The 20341-nt window shown below is 48.7% G+C and overlaps 1 protein-coding gene across 1 annotated transcript in view; it reads left to right on the plus strand.

Annotated features, from left to right (window-relative positions):
• LOC119399311 (TATA-binding protein-associated factor 172-like) overlaps positions 1–20341 on the plus strand; it is a 374345-nt gene that overhangs the window by 120451 nt on the left and 233553 nt on the right. Inside the window, 1 exon segment of the mRNA XM_049417333.1 lies at positions 8859–8989. Coding sequence (XP_049273290.1) covers positions 8859–8989 — 131 coding nt within the window.

Raw genomic sequence — 20341 nt, forward strand, 5'->3', positions numbered from 1 at the left:
AATACTTGACTGCCATGCAGAATGCCTGCGTTTGGTTGCGGATTGAGCCCTGATTGTTATTCTTTGCTTCCATCGGGATATTTAATTTATCGACAGCACCAGTGACCCCGGCACCGCATTTTCTGTTACACAGGCTACTTCACACTGTCAGGTCAAAATTTCCAGTCTGGATTTATTTAGACTGAGAATCGCCTGAGGCGCACACCTGCATAGCATGGTATAGATAAACCTCATTAATTTGTATCTGCCGTGAATGCGGCATAACTACGTACTAAACGGTAGTACGCATTGACCAGCAAGTACAAATTTGCATCTTCTGACGTGTGCCATCGCCACCAACAAGGCAATAAATACAGTTATATAGAAAATATTGGCTCAAGTACCCACCACAAGACCTCTTCTTTCGTTTAGTCAAAGTGCACAAAAGATTCTGGCCGATAGCGCATGGTGGCGATGCCAAGGATCATTTAGAAACTATTGCGGGGTCTTGATACGCAGCAACTGACATAGCGACAGAATGCACAGTATCGGCTTTCTGCGTTACCTGCGATCGGCCTCTAAGCGAAAACTTAGTTTCATTGAAACCCGGTACAGCTGCATGGAGCCGATCGTTCCTGGCTAGATGTGTGCAGCACATTGCCTACTTGGTTCAAACGTCACTGCCAGGCTGCTTGCTGTACCGTATGCACGCGTTTGCCATGTGAGTGTTCTTCATACCCACTCCGCTCCAGACCGTGCACAGATACGGCAAGTAGCTAGTTGGGTTATAGCAGTGACAATGAGCTTCCTGCAAGCGATGTTCATTCTGCATCTCCACCATGCTCTAGTGGTCCTGGCAGCAAATGGAGGCGCGTTTGGGTGGGCACCTAATAAAAGCATGCACTATAGTTACGACAGCGCTGTGCTTGCTGTACTGTACGCTTGCACTTGGCATGACAATGTCAAAGCAGCAAGGTTTCTTGGTGCCCGTGACCCGTCACGCTCAACTCAGCAACAGCCAGCTACTTTCATTCCTACAAAGCGGCACGCACTTGAATGCGGTCCTGCAGAACAAGGCGACAGTGAATGGCAGCCGAGCGCGCTGAGGTTGTCGCCTATAAAAAAACGGTGAACTGTCTCGCCACGGTGGTCTAGTGGTTATGGCGCTCGACTGCTGACCCGAAGGTCGCAGAATCGAGTCCCGGCTGCGGCAGCTGCATTTTCGATGGAGGCCAAAATGTTTGAGGCTCGTGTACTAAGATTTAGGTGCACGTTAAAGAACCCCAGGTGGTCGAAATTTCCGGAGCCCTCCACTACGGTGTCTCTCATAATCATATCGTGGTTTTGGGATGTTAAGGGTGGACGCGGCATTCGTATCGGGAAAAATGGCAAAAAATTCGATTTTTTGAAAATCCCATTTTCAGTTTCTGTAGCCCTTTTTATATCCGATTCCAAAATATCTTCACCGAAAACCGCATAGAAGTGCTATGAAAAATTGTTGTGCCTGCCGAGGTGGCGAAAATTATTGGGGAAATCGCAAAAAAACACTGATTTTCAAAAAATCATAGCTACGCAACGATGCCACCGGGCGCCGATATCTTGGGCTCATCGGAAAGCGCATTTCTCAGTCTTCAAATTCCCCGCCGCAACTGGCTCCTCCCTTCGAAAACAAGCGCACAAAAAGCAAATGTTCGAAAGTCGTTTCGAGCTCTCCGATTGGCCGCGTCCGCCATGTTGCCTCAGCGCGCCTCGCCATTAATCCGATGCTCGCTCCGGGAGATCGTCGTCTGCAGCTCGTGCGTCTCCAGGTCACGGCTGTCGAAAGTCGCGCTACTTCGTGGCGTATTCACACTCGCTCTGTGTTCACGGCTCGACGATCACTTTGAATAGAACTACGTTTTAGTTTGGAGCTGCTAGCTGAAGCTCGGTGGGATTACGACGGCGCGCCGCACTCGTAGCGAACATCGCAAACGCACGTGTCGGACCGACACTGTAGCGTTGACTCGTCGGATCCGTGGTTGGAGGTTCTGTTTATGAGCACTTCGGACGTCGTGACGAAGATGATTGCAGGACGACTCTTTTTACTCGCGACCACGCATTATGTACCTTGAAACATCGGGCACCGCGTCCGGCGCGTCTACTGCTCAGAGTCGGCATGTGAGACGAACCTCGAACTTTGCGGGCAAGAACAACGCGTTGGCGGACTCGTGGTAGTGTGCTTCTTCGCAAGCAACGAAACGCTTCGCCCGCCGGCTCCTCGGTACAGCGGATGGTCATTTTACGCATCGGCAGCGGACCCCGCGGCCAAGCTTGTCGCGCAGCGGGTGCGCGTCGGCATCCCGAAATGCGAGGCCAAACACGTTGCGGGCCTATTTTTCGTCGCCGCACCTAGGCATATTGCGCATCGTCACCGAATGCCGCCACCCAGCACATCACGTGCCGACTTCCCGGACTATGCGGCCGAGCACTTAGAGGTGAAATAAAGCACTGGTGACGCAATTTAGGCACGCTTGGGGCCATGCTTGGTATCGCCGTAAGCGCTCATGAATCATCTGAAAAAATAAAAGCCTCGCAGATAACTGTGTCCGCGACCGGGTGAATGATGAAGCGCATCGCAGGCGATGTTTACAAATTAGCTTGAGTGAAACACGGAGATGAATTCATATCTGCCCAATTCGCGTCTTGAATAAACTGCTAAGGAATTCCTATTCCACCAATGTCTTGGCCGTAACTGCCTGCTATTTGGGAGGAAGGGATAGGTTGTATCCTATAAAAGGTTAGTAGGTTAGTTAGTAGGTTAGTAGGTTAGTAGGCTAGGTTAGTATCCTATAAAAATGATTCAGTGATCAATTTCAATCAAGACCGTTAATTATGTTAGTGATAGCATGAATACAAGAAAGCTGGCAAATCATCATAGTACATGCCCTAATTGGATTACAATATCTTGTTTTTTTTTTTGTCATGTTTATTACACCACTTCATAACTTCGTTTAAAGTCCATGCTACACGTTATTTGTATATCAGAAAACGATTTTAAGAAAAAAGAAAGGGAACAAAGGCACAACAGATGAAAGGCCACGTGTGCAGGAGGTCCAACATCATAAAACACACCAAAGATCACAATTTTCTTGTGTTTTAGAGAGGCAAGGCACCTGAAACTAAACACAGGGCACTCAAGAAACTGCACGTTACGAAGCACTCAAAAGATTGCGACCCCAGTGCCTTTTGATGAAGTAATATCGTTGGTACAACTTTAAAAGCCGTTTTCTCAAAACGACTTTTCTTGCTTCCTGCCTCGCTTGTTCCGCTGATTTCTCACTGACCACTGGGTCTATTTCAGTTCCGTTTTTTGTTCTATATTCCTTGAAGCACAGTTCAGGGCGTGACATTCTTGCTTTTTCAGTATGGCCTTTTGATAATTAGCTATTTGATGAGTTGCACAAAGCCTCGATGCCTGTTGCACAGTCACCTCATGAAAAATGAAAACTAAAAAAAATTCTGTTGCAAATAAAAAAATCTAAGAATGTCATGCCCGCAATCAGACATCTTAGAATGCATAGCACTTTGAACGAGTTTCCTATCGCATTTTTTAAGCGAGTCAGACTCGGAACAAGAGCAGGAGGTGAAATATATTGTACATCAAAAAGTTGTAAAGATATATTCATGAAATTTCTGCACTAGCATTAAAAAAACATTTCAGATAAGTGTGCCAATTTTCATCAAAATCCATGAAGAAATAAAAGTTGGTACCGAAAGCCACGTCCCCCCTTAAACCCCTGATATTATTATTATAAATAACGGTGAACTCTCAGATGTTGCTGTTCTTTCTCATAAAGCGAGCTTCAGTGATCTCCCTAGCTCTCAAGTCATGATTACAATAGAATACTGTGCATGGAATTTACAGAACACAGCCAAATTTCATGTAATAAGCAGACAGATGCAAACTAGGAGCAGACTTCAGTGCATTGTGGCACTCTTGCAGATGCACATTCAGACAGCACCCAGTCTGTTCAATGTATCCCTTGTTTCATGAATGCTGTAGGCAATGCAGTGATTCCACTCTTCACCCAACTGCACCAAAGTTGCCAAATTCTATTTGCTGCGCAATCCTGATAAAATCGACGTAATTTGCGCCAAAATGTGCCAGATTGTCAAGTTTTAAGGTGTCTGTCACCGGCATTCCCACCGCCGTCAGGTCAAAACATGTGCAGCTTGACCTTGGTACCACAAAAGTCACAACCACGAAATAAGGATTATTCCGCAGTCGAAACAGCGCTCACGCATGCGTTGCAATTCATCCATGACTTCATGCATGGTGTTGACGCGGCCTTTGTTTTGCAAGTTGGCTCGACGGCAAAAGGTGCTCTCCGTAGAGCCTCGTGGCTTCTAGGCCAATCAATGGTGACCAAGTGTGGCAGTGATTCATCGGTTGACATCGTCTGTTCCATAAACCGTTTCAAGCACCGCATGACGTGTTAAGGCAATACTGATCAATCAAAAGGATCAAAACAATCCACTGAGAAGAAAAAGAGGTTCCCTTTCGCCTTCTACTTAGGCGAAAGGGAGCCTTGGACACGTTCCACGCTCATCCATCTTCCAACAGGTACGAGGCCAGTCCACACTTTTCAACGATCTTCTTGTGCGCACCTGCATGATTTGCCAGTCCTGTGACAAGTCTGCACGCACCTCTGCAGCGCCAATGCAACCTGTTCCTCTACCTGGTGGAGCCTGGGAAAAAGTTGCTATCGACATCGTGGGACCTTTTACGCAAGCTTCAGCCGACTGCAGTTTTGCCATTACAGTGCAGTCCACTTATAACGATACCACATATAACGATATATTGGTTATAACGATGGGTCGAGTTATGTGTGTCATTTTATGCATTAAGTCTTATGAGGAAAAAAACCATATACAGTGCAGACCACTTATAACGTAACCGCATATAGTGCAGGACCGGTTATAATGCGGTCTTTTTCGACTCCCGTTCACCCTCCCATATAACCGCATGTATACGCATACCGCTTATTGTGCAGTCCCCCAAGATGAAATACCGTTTATAATGCGGTTGCGGGAAAATATTTCTGACAAACGCGGTAGTGAGTGCGGTTCTCAAAGGAGGTACGCCGCTGGGGAGGGAGCGACGAGGTCGTTACGAAGGGCGAGGGCACGCACAGTGAACGAACGAGGGGCGGAGGGAGGAAAAAGACCGCGACAGCGCTGTGCGGGCTCGCCGAGTGGGGAAGGATGGTGGTTGCCTAGGCGACGGAGTAGCCTTTGCACCGGCGGCGGCAAGGCGTCAAGGCTCCGCGGCCGCTTGCCGGCAGCGCGTTACGCGTGGAACGTACGATCGCGTCCTCATCAAGTGCGCTTTAAAGTAAGTTTCCTGTCGGGAAAAGCGTCGTCGTTATCACACTTGCTGCAGATATCGCGTTTGCGACCTCGTCCGCAAATTGAAAAGTTTTGCGGCTTCATGACGCGAGCTTTCGCCTTTTCTGCCAGTGCGCGGACTTAAACGAGCTTGGCAGGCTTTTGTCGCCGTTGATCTCCTGGCCGCGAACACAAACTTCGTATCACGCGCGCTGTTCTTAAGTTAGTGCTTGAGTGCGATCTTTTCGACGTCCGATCTTCATGTTGTCTTGGACAAACTTCCCACGACAACATGCTGAACGGCACGCTAGGCCTAATCAGCGTTGGTTGCTTTTCGGTAGCGGTCGCGGGCGATAAAAGTTGCAGTTTGGTGCGGAATCAACGAAACTTTTTGCGATGGCTGCACTTGAAGGGAAGAGAATCATATAGTTAATGAAAACGAGGGCATGGCTGGCACATGCAACTCTCGAATTGTGGTTCCGGATTCGATTGCAATGTCTTGGACATCGCGTGCGCGCCCGCGAAATCGAACGATCGGTACTGCTCAGCATGTGAAATTTCGGTCGCGATTCGACATGGTTTTGTGTAATGCGCATACCTCGAGGTGGCCTGAAACGTAGTCGGCGAATTTCCGCGATGGCACTTTGTTTTGTTTGCTTTTTTCCCCCGTGTTCATTTCGTTGGCAATGCAGGTCTTTGGCGGTTAATTTTTGAACATTTGGATATTTAAGTGGTTGTAAGCGCCCCAAATCGCATATGTCGATTATCGGACACGCGAGGCTACATGCTCAACACGTTTTGCGCAAGTGCAGCCTTTGAAGAAGGTTGTTTTGGTTATAGTGCGGTACCGCTTATAGTGCGGATATTCGCGACTCCGGCGACTTACGTTATAAGCGGTCTATACTGTATAACGATATGTTATTGGCCGCATATCGGATATAACTATCAAAATTTGCCGTCTGGGCGGCATTTTCTGTGTATAATAATCGTTACATTTGCGTTTCCAAGTTCCCCTGAAACGAACGATGCCGAGATGGGGCGAAACGTTCACCTACGCGAGTTCGTATCTGCCGCCATTACCGCGCCGCCCGCCCGCCCGCCCGCGGAGCCCACGCACCGAGTGCCATCGCGAGCTTGCGCAGCGCGCCACAAGATGGTGCTAGCCGCTTCACGTTAAAGTACATGTTGTACCTCGCCACTCGCGCATGGCCCGCAATCACACCGAAAGAAAGGAAAAAAAGAAAAAAAAAAGGCGAAAAGCAAGTTGGCGCGCCGCTCCGGCGTCTCAAAGAATTACGTCATGATTACGTCACCGACACCATCTTGAATAATTTGCTAGTTTAGCGGCCGCTTGAAAGGGGCGGTAACTGAAGGTGAAATTGGCGCTAAGGTCGATGGAGATTCAAAGTTAAAGCAGCCTGCCGGGCCCGCCTCCGTGCCGACAAAGCTGTGCGCCCCGCGCCGCCGCGGAGGCCGCGCGCGCGCTGCGATGCTAGTTTTGAATTCTTCGAAAGTTCCGTTGTAGCACGAAGCGAGTGTTGAGCGCAGGCACCAGGCTGGCCGTGCAGGCACGCTATGCTTGGCGGACAGCTGCAAGTCTCCCGTTGTGGTTGGCGGGTCATTGTTCGCTCTTGAGATTTATCGGAGTGGTCGTTTTGTCAGCCGTGCTCCGCCGCCGTCGTACAGGAGCCTGTCCTAGTCGCCGGCCTTGATATGAAGTTTCGTGATGTTCCGTTACATGAACCGAGCTTTGGCCGGCGTGTGCAGTTTTTGTGGTGCTTGCGTGTTGTACGCTCTTGCCGCCGTGGTGGTTAACGGCACGCACCATTCGTACATCATGCAATGGCGCACGAATACTTCAAGACTCTTTAGACCATGTTGAGACTATTTAGGTGCGCCTAAAGCTTGACACTCTCGTTGGAGCTTCAAATAAAACTTTGTTTTTGACATCCTGCTTTCTAGAACATCTATTCTTTAGTGCAAGTTGTAAATTCGGGATCGGAGCTGCAGAGGTACGTCCCGCGTTTTTTTTTTTTTTTTTGACGGCAGTCTAGATATAGCGATCACCGGTTATAACGATCACATTTTTCGTTTTTCTCGATATCGTTATAAGTGGACTGCACTGTACTGTTATTGACTATTACAGAAAGTGGCCTGAAGTGGCTTTCATAAGAGATGCGACCACACGTACAGTGAGGAAATTTTCACTTCAACTTTTTACACGACAAGGATGTTCACGTGGTCTTATATCCGATCGTGGGCCAGGATGCAGTAGATGACTAATAGCTGTACTAGAAGATTGATTAGATGCCGGTGACCTGTTCATGACAGCAGAGATATTGCTGACAGCTGCAGGGTGAACAGCGACTAATTTGGGCGCATTACACACTCGTCCATCTTCCAACAGGTACGAGGCCGGTGCACACTTTTCACCTATCTTCTTGGGCGCAGAGATCCGTGAAGACAGCTTCCCAGGAACTGCCGATAATTTAACCCACATGTAATCACCAACGACGAAGATTGGTCCCTTGGCTCCGCGTTTTTCATCTGTATAGCTCTTCGACCTCGTTTGCTTGTTTTTCACACGCTCTCGCAACTGCTCAAGCGCTCTTGATGGGTCCGTGCTGAAGCATTTGTCAGGCATTCCCACTATGTCGAGTCTTGTTTGCGTCCACGAAGAAGAACAGCGGATGCAGCTCTAGTAGTTGCGTGAGGCGTACAGCAATATATTTGCAAGTAATCAAGCATGGCTGTCGTCAAGCCGGCTCCAAACATCAGTCTTTCATGGGGTGTAGCATTGGCCCACAGGCGGGCGGGATGGCGTTGGAGGAGGTGACGGTGTCTGGCAATGGAACTGTGGTGGTGTGGTGTCTTGACGTTGCCGCGGAGGGGGAGCGGAACGGTGGACTGCAGCAGCATACATGATGGCTGTCAGCTGAGGCTGTGCTGGTTCAGGTACCCCTAGTGACTGCCGAATTTCTTGTTATACGATGTCTGAAATAGTTCACTAGAGGCTGAGATGAAGGCAACATCTGTGATGAAGGCAACAGGTAGATTGTGGACGCTACAGCATTACAATGAAACATTCTAGTACCCTTTCATTTTTGTCTTGCATCAGTTCCACGGTTTTAACACTTTAAGAGCAAACAATTCGAACAGCAAAACAGTGTGCGTGACGATGGGGGCCTTTATTGCAGACCTAACGCGGTCACCACATTGCTTGAACAGTGATTAGCCGACATCAGAGGCCGCAGTCGCTTCATTGTTATAAGAAGATTAAATTTCTTTTACGAATGCTGTCACGCACAGTTTGTCGTACTCACGAATAAAATACGGACATATTGGTCGCGCAATATTGCTTGACTTTTTGCATATAAGGCACACCGTTGTATAATACACACCAGAAAAAAATTTAGGAAAGGAGGTGCATCTTATACACCGTAGAATGCGGTATTTTTATTTTTGGAAGTGTGTGCATACACATCGCTCATGCCCTCATTCCTCACTTCCAGGTTCCCCGAGTGGTGGAAACGCTGTGGGATGCACTGCTTGAGCTGGACGACCTGACCTCCTCGACGAGCAGCATTCTCATGCTTCTGGCCGCACTTCTGTCGCACTCCACCTCAGTTCAGCCGACTCAAAGGTAACTGCCCCCGTGCCTCTTCACTGTCACTGACGTACCTTCTCCACACGGACATGTACAGTAAGCTGGCAGGCTTAGGTGCGATTCCATCATTAAAACAGCTCAAGATGAAACACAGACAGGCAAACACAGGACTAGCACTGCTTGTCTGTGTGTCATTTTAAGCTCTTTTAACTGTGGGGACACACCAACTGGCTTACATTCAGACGCTATTAAGTGATTTTATCATCTGGTGTAGAATGCAATAAGCTCACCCCTTCAGCTAATCTAGGTGGCTAAATATTAGCTTGAGGTCGTACAAGCAGTCAAGACGACTGAAAACACTTTTACAGTCGAGCCCGACAATATCGAACCCGTTTACAGTAGAACCTCGTTGATACGTTTCCGAAAAAAACGCGGAAAATAAACGTATGATCCGGGAAAACGTACGATCCGAATCCAGTAAAAATTGAGGCTGACAAGCCCATATTGAGGTGCAAGGGCAAAAAACATTTATTTCTCAAAAAACATGGAGGGACTCTTCGATTTTCGAACTCCTGGCATCTTGCTGGCCGCCAGAGGTCAGCCAGCTAGTTCCGATCCTGACCGAAAATAACGTCGTGGTCACGTGTATTGAAATCCCGAGACAACCCGAATATTGCAAAATCGAACTCTGAGACAACCAGCGTAAACGTAAAGAAACGCTACCGCCATGTCAGCAGACGAAACTTTGCGCCGCATGAGCGTCGGTTCTTTCTGCATTGTCGCTTGGAAATATGGGGCTAGGTTTGCCGAAGAGCAGAAGTGATATTCTCGAACATACGCATTTGGGATACGATCACGTACGTTCGAAAGATCACGCGTGACTCGCCCCGTCCGTGAAGAAAACTGCCGCCCCTCTAAAGGCTTAACAAGCTCAACTCTTCGCAGTGCACGTAACAATCGCGGTACAACACGATATGCGATATCTCGCGAGAGTGATAAGCATCCCCGAAAGCGACAGCTGTTCGCGGCTATCGCATACTACGTCGCACACTCGCGCTGATCAGTTTGCGTTCTGTCTTAACTTGAGACATGCGCTGGTATGTTCGCCGCCACTAGTAATCGCACCATCTCGCACGGCGAAACGGGCTTTAAAAGATAACGCCCGGCGTAATGGCAACCGAAGGTGAAGTCCCCAAGCGCCCGCACTGCGATCTGTCGAGTCCTCACAAAGATGGTGGCGAGTGCACATCGTCTCGTTTTTGGCGTCTGATAACCAGAAACCTCCTAGATATCTTCCAGAACAAATCTTTTCTGTCAGCTTCTGACGACCCGCTGGTCGGCAGAACTGCCCAGCCAGAGAAATACGAACGCCGACTGGAATTGCGCCGGGCGGAGCAACCCAAAAACGATTGCGCTCCGGGAGAAAAGTGTGCGGGAAATTATCGGCCATATTGACTAGGCACAATGGCGGCGTTGCTATGGTTACGGGTCGCGGCGTGTTGTGCAGCGGTGGTGATGCGGCAGCGGCATGCGTGTTTCCGCGGCAAGCCGTTCGAAGATTGTGACGGCCCGCGTCGCCGCGTGGGTGACAGAGAGCGGCGATCGAGCAATTCGGAAGAGACGCGGAGGGGACAATTGAGCAAATCAGAGAAAGCACGGAGGGGGGAAAGGCACTGCGGAGAAGCTGCCGTCGCTGAGAGGGCCTTTTTTTGCACACCTGAATGAGAGTTTCTGAGTAGAAAACGTATCATACGACCCTAGTTTTCCGCGGTGCTGAACGTTGTTGCCGAATAATCGTATTTTCCGGGAACGTATTAACCGGAACATATTACACACAGCTGTATTTGGTTATTTTTAATTTTCGCGATTTCGAGCGTAGGAGCCGGGAAATCGTATCAAGCGGGAACGTATCAACGAGGTTCTACTGTCAGTGGTTCCACTCCTGCGCCAACTGCGCCAAAGTGCGCCAAATTGTATTTACTGCGCCAACCTGATAATATCGACGAAATTTGCGCCAAACTGCGCCAAAGTCTCGGGTATGGGGGCGTCTATTACCGGCAATCGCACCGCCGGCGCGTCAGAACATGTGCAGCTCGATCTTGGGGCTGCCAATAAAGTCGCAATCATGGACCAAGAATTATTACGCTGAATAAATGGCGCTCGCGCGTGCGTTCCGAGTAAGCCACGATGCCATGCACGGTGCAGACGCGGCTTCTGTTCTGCAAGTCGGCTCGACAGCAAAACGCGCTCTCCGCAGAGGCTCGTGACGTCTAGGCCTATCGGTAGCGAGAAAGTGCCACGGTGATACTTCGGCGGACGTCGTCTGTTCCAGAAACGCTGCTGATAGCTCGTTTCAAGCGTCACACGGCACGTAAAGAAAGCAATGGTCAGTAATAACTACATGAGTGCCGCTAAAATGTCTGTCACTTCTGTTTCCGGACATCGCGGAATGAAATCTGGGATCGCTCGCAGTAGATGTATGGGACAATATCGAATTTTCCTAGCTTCGCGTTTATGGAAGAGCACGCGAACGGTGGAAACGCGTTGACACTTTTCCTCAGATATACTTTATCCATGGATCTTCATCCAGAACCGCTTTTTCGTAATTCCTTCCGCCAGCATGTCCGAGTTTGTAATCACTCTGCGGTAAATACCCCCTAAAAGGCCTTGCCCTTTCGAGCTCACGTGCTAGGGTTCCAATTCGAATTTTTTGCTTGCTTTTTTAAAAATGTCATCTCATTAGTAAAATCATATCCCCTGGTCGGAGCAGCCGCAAATGCGCAGCTGTCAGTAGCGGGCCCGTCGCTGACGGCCCACAGTGAAGCGGCTACGCCATGTTACACGTCCGCCCCTCGCTTTCGGGGGTCAACAGCTAACGGTTAAAAAAATGCCCCCACCTCCCCGAAGGGAATCGTGAGGAAATGCGAATGCATTTCTTGCGCCGAGAGTACATGGCGTAGTAATTTTAATGGCGTGAAGCTGGACACATCGACGCGCTCAAGTGTCTCCCTTTAGGGCGCCTCTTTCAACGAACGCTTCCTACGTGCATTCGTAATCACCTCAGAGATGTTGCCACCACCTTCAATGCAGCACAAGCGCGTTTAGAACGCGCTGTTTTCAGGCTGTACCAAGGCAGCACAAACGCTACAATCGCGTTTCAAACGCACTGCATTGAGGCAGTGGCGCAGGGAGGAGAGAGAGCGAACGGCGAGAGAAGGAGCGGCGAAGCACTGCACCTACCCTCTCCTACACTCTCTCGCACCACATGCTCCGGTTGCTAGGGGCGAGGATAAGCGCGTGCGCCCGCATCTGTTGCTATGGGAGAGGGAGTGAGAGCGGAGAGATAAGACCTGCCGGCGCGCGGACAACGCCGGATGCCTCACATAGCCCGACTAAGAAATGCATTCGCAATTAAAAAACTAAGTTTCGCTTAAGAGCGAAGCAATGAATGCGATACCAAAAAAATGTATTGTGAAACGAAGTAAGACTAGCAGCTAACTCTTTTGGATCCGATCTCGCGTAACTCAACAAAACGCTGGTTTAAGGGAATATGGCCCCTCCAGGAACCGAAGCGTTTTCTTGCTCTGAGTTCTCTAAACGCGAAGTAAGCGTTGAGAGCACAGCAAGATTACGAGCCGTTTCCTGATGCCTCGAGATAGCGCGCGCGCAAGCGACTGCGCCCTTCGAACGATGCCCCCCCCCCCCCCTTCCGCTCCCCTGGCATCCCTTCATGCTCCTTACGAAAGACAGGCGGGGCGTTTCCTCTCTGATGAGCAATCGACGACAGGCCCGCACGCGGGAAGATGTTATCTCATGCGCTGTCCGTGCGGCGGAGACAGACGGCCGGCTAGTTTAATCTCCGCTTCAGCCGCGTTCGTCGCCAGCGCTCGCGAGCTTTTACCCGCGGCTAGAATGCGCGTGGTGATGTTATTAATTTGGACTTCATACGGAAAATTACGGCAACGGCGACGGCAAAAATCCGCCGAGAGTGTCCATATAATTGCTATCGCAAGGGTCAATGTACGGGTCAGGTTTTGCGCCCCCCCTCCCCCCTGTGCGCACGCCTATGCTCCTGAGGTCATCTTTTCCATGAGATTTGCAATGAATCGAAACATTTCTAGCCTTCATAAGAGCCCCATAATAATACTCAGGTGCTTGAATGTTAATGCAATATGCTTCTGTATTGCACTCCAGGATATAAAATTCGCTGCTCCAAAGTGCTCCCAGATGCAAAATTATCTGCTCCAAAGTGGTCCAAGATGAAAATTTTGCTGCTCCAAAGTGCTCCAAAACGGAAATTTTGCTGCTCCAAAAATTGCTCCAAATCAGAAGTCCTCGGTAGCATCACTGTACTGTATATCAAATTATCCCGTATATCGAACAATTTCTAAACACGGTAAATTTACATTGAGAATATATAGCAAAAGTTACTGTTGCATCGAATGAAAATAGCAACGACAACCGATATATCAAACTCCATGTGCCTCAAAAGTGCCCCAGCAAGTTGGCTTTCCCTCGCGGTGGCGGGGAAAACTGCCGGCGCCACCCTAGAAAAAGTGGTTTAGACCCAGTTGTGCACGGGCGAACACCCCCCTGCAAGAAATGATCCTGGCCCGCCCGCAGCGCTTACAGCCAATCAGAGGCCGTCGTGCTTTCTCCGAGGCGCGGAGGCGGTAGAAGTGAGCGCCATTTTTTCTTTCTTTATGCTTGTGTGCCTGCTGCTGCCTGTTTTCCTCGAGTCCTCATTGAGCGTGGTCCGTGCTGGTAGTGTTGCCTGTTGGTGCTCTGTGAACTTTATTGGCGCGCTCTCGTCATGGCTTGTGCAAAGAGGCAGAATTTGCCGTTCGCCGCGAAACTCGAAATCATAAATCGGGTCGAGCGCGGTGAAAAGAAGTCCGACGTCGCCGCCAACGTTTATAGATACTTTTTTAGTTCCGTATCTCCTCGCGGCGCGCGTAGGGAGGAGGCGGCCTGTCGCCGCACCCGGCACCACAGCGCTGCAGTTGTGCTTTGTGCTAGGAGAGCGAGGGTAGTCTGCTAGCGCGAAGGGTTTTGCATGAGCCTTTGCATACAACCGAATGAGAATTGCGCGAACACTGTACTTGGTCTTTACTCCAGTTACTTAACGTTAATTGAACATTTACTTCAATTTGTGCGCGTCATATTGCTCACGAACTTGAAAAGACCTGTACAGACACGCTTCGCAGGCGTCAGTTTTGTGCATTGACAAAGCGCTCGCTTCGCCCTGCGCCTTTCCATGTCCGTTTCATTAAGACCACACTAGTTTGGCTATTGAGCATGCTCCAAAAATACGAATCAAACGTAGAAAACTCGGGGTTACACAACATCTCTCAGACGCGGAGAAATTAACGGGTACAACATTTTGTAGTACGAATAAAACATTGCTGTATCAACATACTCGAATTATTCGCCGAGAATTTTTCGCGGTTGGCAAGCGTGTCACGGATTTTGCGAAAACTGACGGACACATATCATTTCAGTAATTCTAGTGCGTTCATTAACATGAAAAAATGTGGTCTAACCAAGAGCACAGCATATTTCGTGCGTAATAATGTTGCACTTCGCGTTATGTGACGTTTAGGAAAGCCTTGCATTGTACAAACTGATAATGCGCATTTGTATTGTTTCAAAGAGCCAAGCAACATGCATATTGGTCAATTAATTTGAACATGGTGGCATCGCAAGAAATATTACATTGTGAAAGCAAACCGAGATCCTTGGTATGCAAAATGAACGAGGAAACGATTTCACACGCATACATACTGCACAGCATTGTTGGTTATAGTCGGGGAAGTGGGGGGTGGGGGGGGGGGGGCAAGCCTCCCCCTTTAATGAATATGGTGTTTTTCTCAAATAGTCAAGGTTTTCAGGAAGTTTAATCGCGTAAATTAATGACGCCGTCAGACATTAGCCTTCACCGACTACTGCCATCGCCTTGAGAGGCACCCAGCCAGCGAAGGGTCGAGAGTGAGGCGCGCGCTTCACTCCAGCGGACGGGAGAGTGGGGCGCAGGGAGGAGAGAGAGCGAACGGCGAGAGAAGGAGCGGCGAAGCACTGCACCTACCCTCTCCTACACTCTCTCCACACACGCGGGAGCTCTGCCGAGCTCTCGCGATGCGAGCGCCCTCACACGCCAGAGCGCGCTCCTCCGCTCCATTCACTCTCCACTACTCCGCCCGCACCACCTGCTCCGGTTGCTAGGGGCGAGGATAAGCGCGCGCGCCCGCAGCTGTTGCTATGGGAGAGGGAGTGAGAGCGGAGAGATAACACCTGCCGGCGCGCGGACACCGACGCCTGACATAGCCCGACTAAGAAATGCATTCGCATTTTAAAAAATGCCGCTTTTCTGGGTTATGCTTTTCTACCTGCTCGTACAGCCGGGCATGAAACAAGTTGGCATCGCAAAGCTTGAAAACTGCTTGACTTCCTGTGGCAAGGAATGCTCGGTTGTCTGAATTCACCGAAGTCGTCAACAGTAACCTCGCCCATGCACAGCTAACACACCCGATTTCCAAGGCGGTTCAGGCACCCGATTTCCAACGATTTCCAAGGCGGTTCAGGCTGGCTCCAACGGTTCAGAGAACGGCACGACATCGTTGGCAAAGCTGTTACAAGTGAAAGCAGAGCGGCGGACCTGGACAGCGTAGACAAATGGCTCAAGGAAAACTGGCGAGATATCGCAGCAAGATATCAAGCCCAAGATATCTTCAATGCGGATGAAACCGCTCTATTTTGGCAAATGTTGCCAAACAAGACACTTGCGTGTCGTGGCGACAAGACTTGCGGCGGCAAGGCAAACAAAGCTCGTGTGTCCGTGCTGTTGGCAGCTAATTTAGACGGATCGAAAAAGCTTCGACATCTGGTTATCGGGAAAAGCACGGCACCGCGGCGTTTTCGAAATGCGCTGTCGCTTCCAGTTACCTACCGAGCAAACTTAAAAGCGTGGATGACCGGGGAGCTTTTCGGCAGGTGGCTATCGTCGTGGAATGATGATTTGGTAGGCGAAAATCGCAAGGTGTGCCTGCTCGTGGACAATTGTTCATCGCACCACTGCAGTACGACCTTCAGCAACATCGAGCGGCGTTTTTTGCCCCCAAACACTACGTCTGTACTGTAACCACTGGATCAAGGCATTATACGCGCACTGAAAGCCGGCTATCGAAAGCGCCTGGTGGAGAGGCTGCTGCAGAACCTTCGTGTCGGCAGGGAGCTTGAGATCGACTTGCTTGAAGCTCTTTCTATGTTGAGTAGATCGTGGGCAGATGTCACTAAGGAGACGATCCAGAACTGCTTTAGGCATGCCGGTTTCCGCCCGCCTGGTGATGACACCCCAAATTCCGATGACAGCACTGAAGACACCGCAGGTGTTTCCGCCGAAGTTTGGAGCGAGCTGGCAGTTCCCGGGAGCTATCGACGGATCGACATTCGACGAGTTCGTCAGTGCGGACGATGATGTCGCCTTCATGGGTGAGCTACAAGATGAGGACTACGTTTGCAGACGTCGTGCCGACCACGAGCCAAAGCGACAGCAATAAGGAAATTGACGATGGCCCATTGCCTACATCCTCCGAAGTGATTAGTGCACTTGCATTGGTCCGGCGCTATTGCGTGAATGTGGAAGGTTGCGGCCTCAGCTGCTCCGACTCGTTGGACAACGTGGAGGCATGCGTGCTGTCGCAGGCAGCGAAGTCGTTGACACAGAAGAAAATCCAGGACTATTTTGTTCCAAAGTAGGGCACGCAAGTAAGCCACCATAATAATAAAGTACTTTTCTTATTGTTATGTGCCTTTGTGTCAAAATCCTATAGCGGGCCTATATCGAATTATGCCATATATCGAACTAATAAACGTTTTTTGGCGAGTTCGATATACCCAGGTTCTACTGTACAATGTATAATCTTCAGCGAATTACACAAAACTAGGCTTGTGCGAATAGTAAATTTTAGGTCCAAAGCGAATTCGAAGCAAATAGTGATTTGGTCGAAGCGAATTCGAATAGTTTATATCACATATTATAAAGAAAAATGAGCATATTTGTCATGACCCAACTAACCAGCGCAATATTTTTGAAGTTAAAACAAGGCAGATGCATATGTCATTCTTTTTGGTTCAAAGGGAAGTGGAAGCATCTTTGAGTAATACAGTCAAACCTCGTTACAACGAACACCACATTAACGAACATTTTAGATTAACGAACTTTTAAGAAATCCCTTGCTGACTGCTTATAGTTTCAATGTAAAAGTATTTCACTACTATAAACTTCAGAATAACGAACATTTCAGAATAACGATCGTTATTTAATTCCCGTGTCATCTTAACAACACCTCAGTACTACGAACTTATATCCCGAAATGCGAGGATTCTTAGATTTCAGTGTATCGGTCATGGCAGTCGGAGCTGTAAGCTAGCAGACGATGCAGCGCGAAGAGCGGACGCCCTCCTGCAAAAACCTGAGATGGCGCGGGAGGAGAAGGACTCGGGCGGAGAACTCTTTTTTTTTTTTCCCCTCTGTTGCGGAGGCGAAGACGCATCAGGTTTTGTAAGCGGAGTGCCGGGAAACATGGGCTCAGAAAACCTGAGAAGGTGCGGGAGAAGAAAAAAAAGTACAAGTAGCCACCGCTTTTCTTTTTTCCTGCATGACGTTTTACTTGCTTGCTTTATCAGTTGTTCGCGTGCTGTCACCTGTATCAGTCTTCTGCATATTTTATTGTATTGGAAGTGCGTCCCGGCGTTCGTGTTGCCCTGAGCTCAACAACTCCTCCTACGGCGAAGAAGCGGAAGCAGTTTTCTTTGAGTGAGAAGGTAGACATTCTTGAAGTAGAAGACAGGGTGAAACAAGCCGTCGTGGCTAAAGAACGTGGAGTGGCACGGTCGACGATCGCCACGATTCTCAAAGATAAAGGATTGCAGTGATGACATGGACGACGATGTCACGGTAGCACCCGAAGATCGCGACGAGTCCGTGTCGGCCACGGATGCATTGGACTACTTGAGGAAACTTCGCATATTCGTAGAAAAAAAGCGGTACAGCAACCTAAATGCGGACGGTCTAGAATCGTTCGTGACGCAGAGTTTGTGCTGCACCCGTCAAAAAACGATCATGGACTATTTCTAATAAACGTGCCTTGTCTGACGTTCACGTGTGCATTGTTGTGAGAAACGAGTTCAAGGACGTATCGTTGCAAAGGTAGGACGTTTGCGTTGCTGAAATTCTATTGCTATGGTAAACTTTTGGGCTTTCACTATAACAACCTTTCAGAATAACGAACATTTTTCCGCGGTCCCCTGGAGTTCGTTATACCGAGATTTCACTGTAGCAGTATTTGACTTTTGGTAGAATGCAAGTGATAACCTGTAAAACATGTTACGTTATAAGATTTACTATACTTGGAGCATATAAGCCGGTATAACAAGCTTTTAAACTTAAAAAATTATGAATCGATGTGAGGGTAATACAGTAAACCTCAGTAATTCGAGATCCTGCATAATTAGAAGGATTTCCTTGGCCCCGTATTTCGCAACGTAAATTTGAGTGGATAATTTGAAGTGGCAGTCAGTACCAGCCCGGTTAATTCGAAAACTTTGGGTGCCATGTGCCAATTCCCTGATCGCGATTTAGCCGCAAATCCGCAGAAACGATGGCCCTTAGGAGCCACAAGGCAATGCAGTGTAGCGATACTAATGAGTGACAAGTGAAGCATCCCGGCCTGACGCACTGACGCTGAGAGGACCAGGTGACATGCTGCCCGTGTGTCACCGCTGTCTTGCAGCGAAGCACATCTTCTCCGCAGGTGCGCATTTCAGTTGACCACGAGACCGTTTTTTCTCCCTCTTTTTTTTTTTTTCTTGCGCTGGCAGCAGCGAGGCCCGCCGTTTCCCCGGTTTAGCGGCAAAATTGGGACCAGCTATTGCTGGAAAACATAACCCTTGCAGCCACAAACTAGCAGAAACAGCAAACGACCAGCTCTGATTACTTCCAGTAATTCAAAGTTCCTTGCATCCCGCTTTTTGTATGCTTGGTTAATTCGAAAACCCGCTTAATTAGATTTTTCACAGTCCCAGTGACTTTGGATTAACGAGGTTTCACTGTACATTCATTTAAACTTGAAGTGTGGCTTCGCGGCAGTGCGGATTTCTCCTGGAAACGTGTATTCACGGTATAGCACACCTCCACTGCAGTGAAACCACCTTTACAGAGGGTACATGCGGTTTATATATGTCTATTCGTTCATTTCGAATACCTCGAAATTTCCTAGAATTTAAATTCGTTTTGAAGTGAATTCGAATACTGTAATATTCGTTCGAATATTCGAAGTTCTCGAATATTCGTACAAGCCTACACAAAACGCTTTCCTCAAATACAAAGAATATGCTGAAAAACAGAGGCTGCCCATTACGAGTGCTTCAAATGAATGTTATAACTATCCACTCTCACTACATGAATTAAACAGAATACTTTCAGCCGGTAAAAAAAACGGCAACAGGGCCTGACCGGGTACACTACACAATGCTGGCGCACCTATCCCAAGCATCGGTGTATGTATATCTCCGATTTTTCAACAAAATATGGGAAACTGGTACAATGCCTGAAGATTAGAAAAATGCAATAATGGTACCTTTTCTAAAGCCTGGTAAATCCCCAACATCCCCGAGCAGCTATAAGCCCATTGCATTAACAAGTTGTCAAGCAAAAACATACAAAAGCATTATAAACATTACTCACTTTCATTGTTGAATCAGAAAACCTAATAGACTTACACACTGCAGATACATAAAGGGCTATTCCACCAGACCATCTTGTCAGAGTGGAGCATGAAATACAAGATGCATTTCTGCACAAGCAGCACTGTCTTGCAGTCTTCTTTGACTTCGAGGAAGCATGTGATACAACTTGGTGATACAGAACCTAGCTGACTTGGGGACTCTCGGAAGAATGCTGAACTGCTTATGTGATTTCCTGTCGAACGGATCACTTGAAGTACGTCTTGGCACAGTACTCTCTACATTATTTATGTGCTACCGTTATGTAGCATGTACAGTAAGTTAGCACATACAGCCAGTAGAGTTACTGTATATGCTACCTAAAGGTAGTATACACAGTAATTCTATGCGCCAGAAATGCACTGTGCCACTGCTCGGGAAGGCGCGCTTTCACGACACACCTTTCTAGCCAGTTGACTCGTGTTTTTTATTGTGCGTAGCGTGTTGCTCCGGTCACTGCGGTTTTCCTGTCGACGCTGCTGCATGTGGTCTCCTACATGCGCATTTGCCATGGGAGTATTCATACGGTAGTGAAGAGAGGACGACGACGAAGCACACGAGCAAGCTAGCAAGCAAGCAAGCCGCAGTGTCAATAGTAGCAGGGGA

Source organism: Rhipicephalus sanguineus, chromosome 7, assembly GCF_013339695.2.
Source record: "Rhipicephalus sanguineus isolate Rsan-2018 chromosome 7, BIME_Rsan_1.4, whole genome shotgun sequence".
Taxonomy (NCBI): Eukaryota; Metazoa; Arthropoda; class Arachnida; order Ixodida; family Ixodidae; genus Rhipicephalus; species Rhipicephalus sanguineus.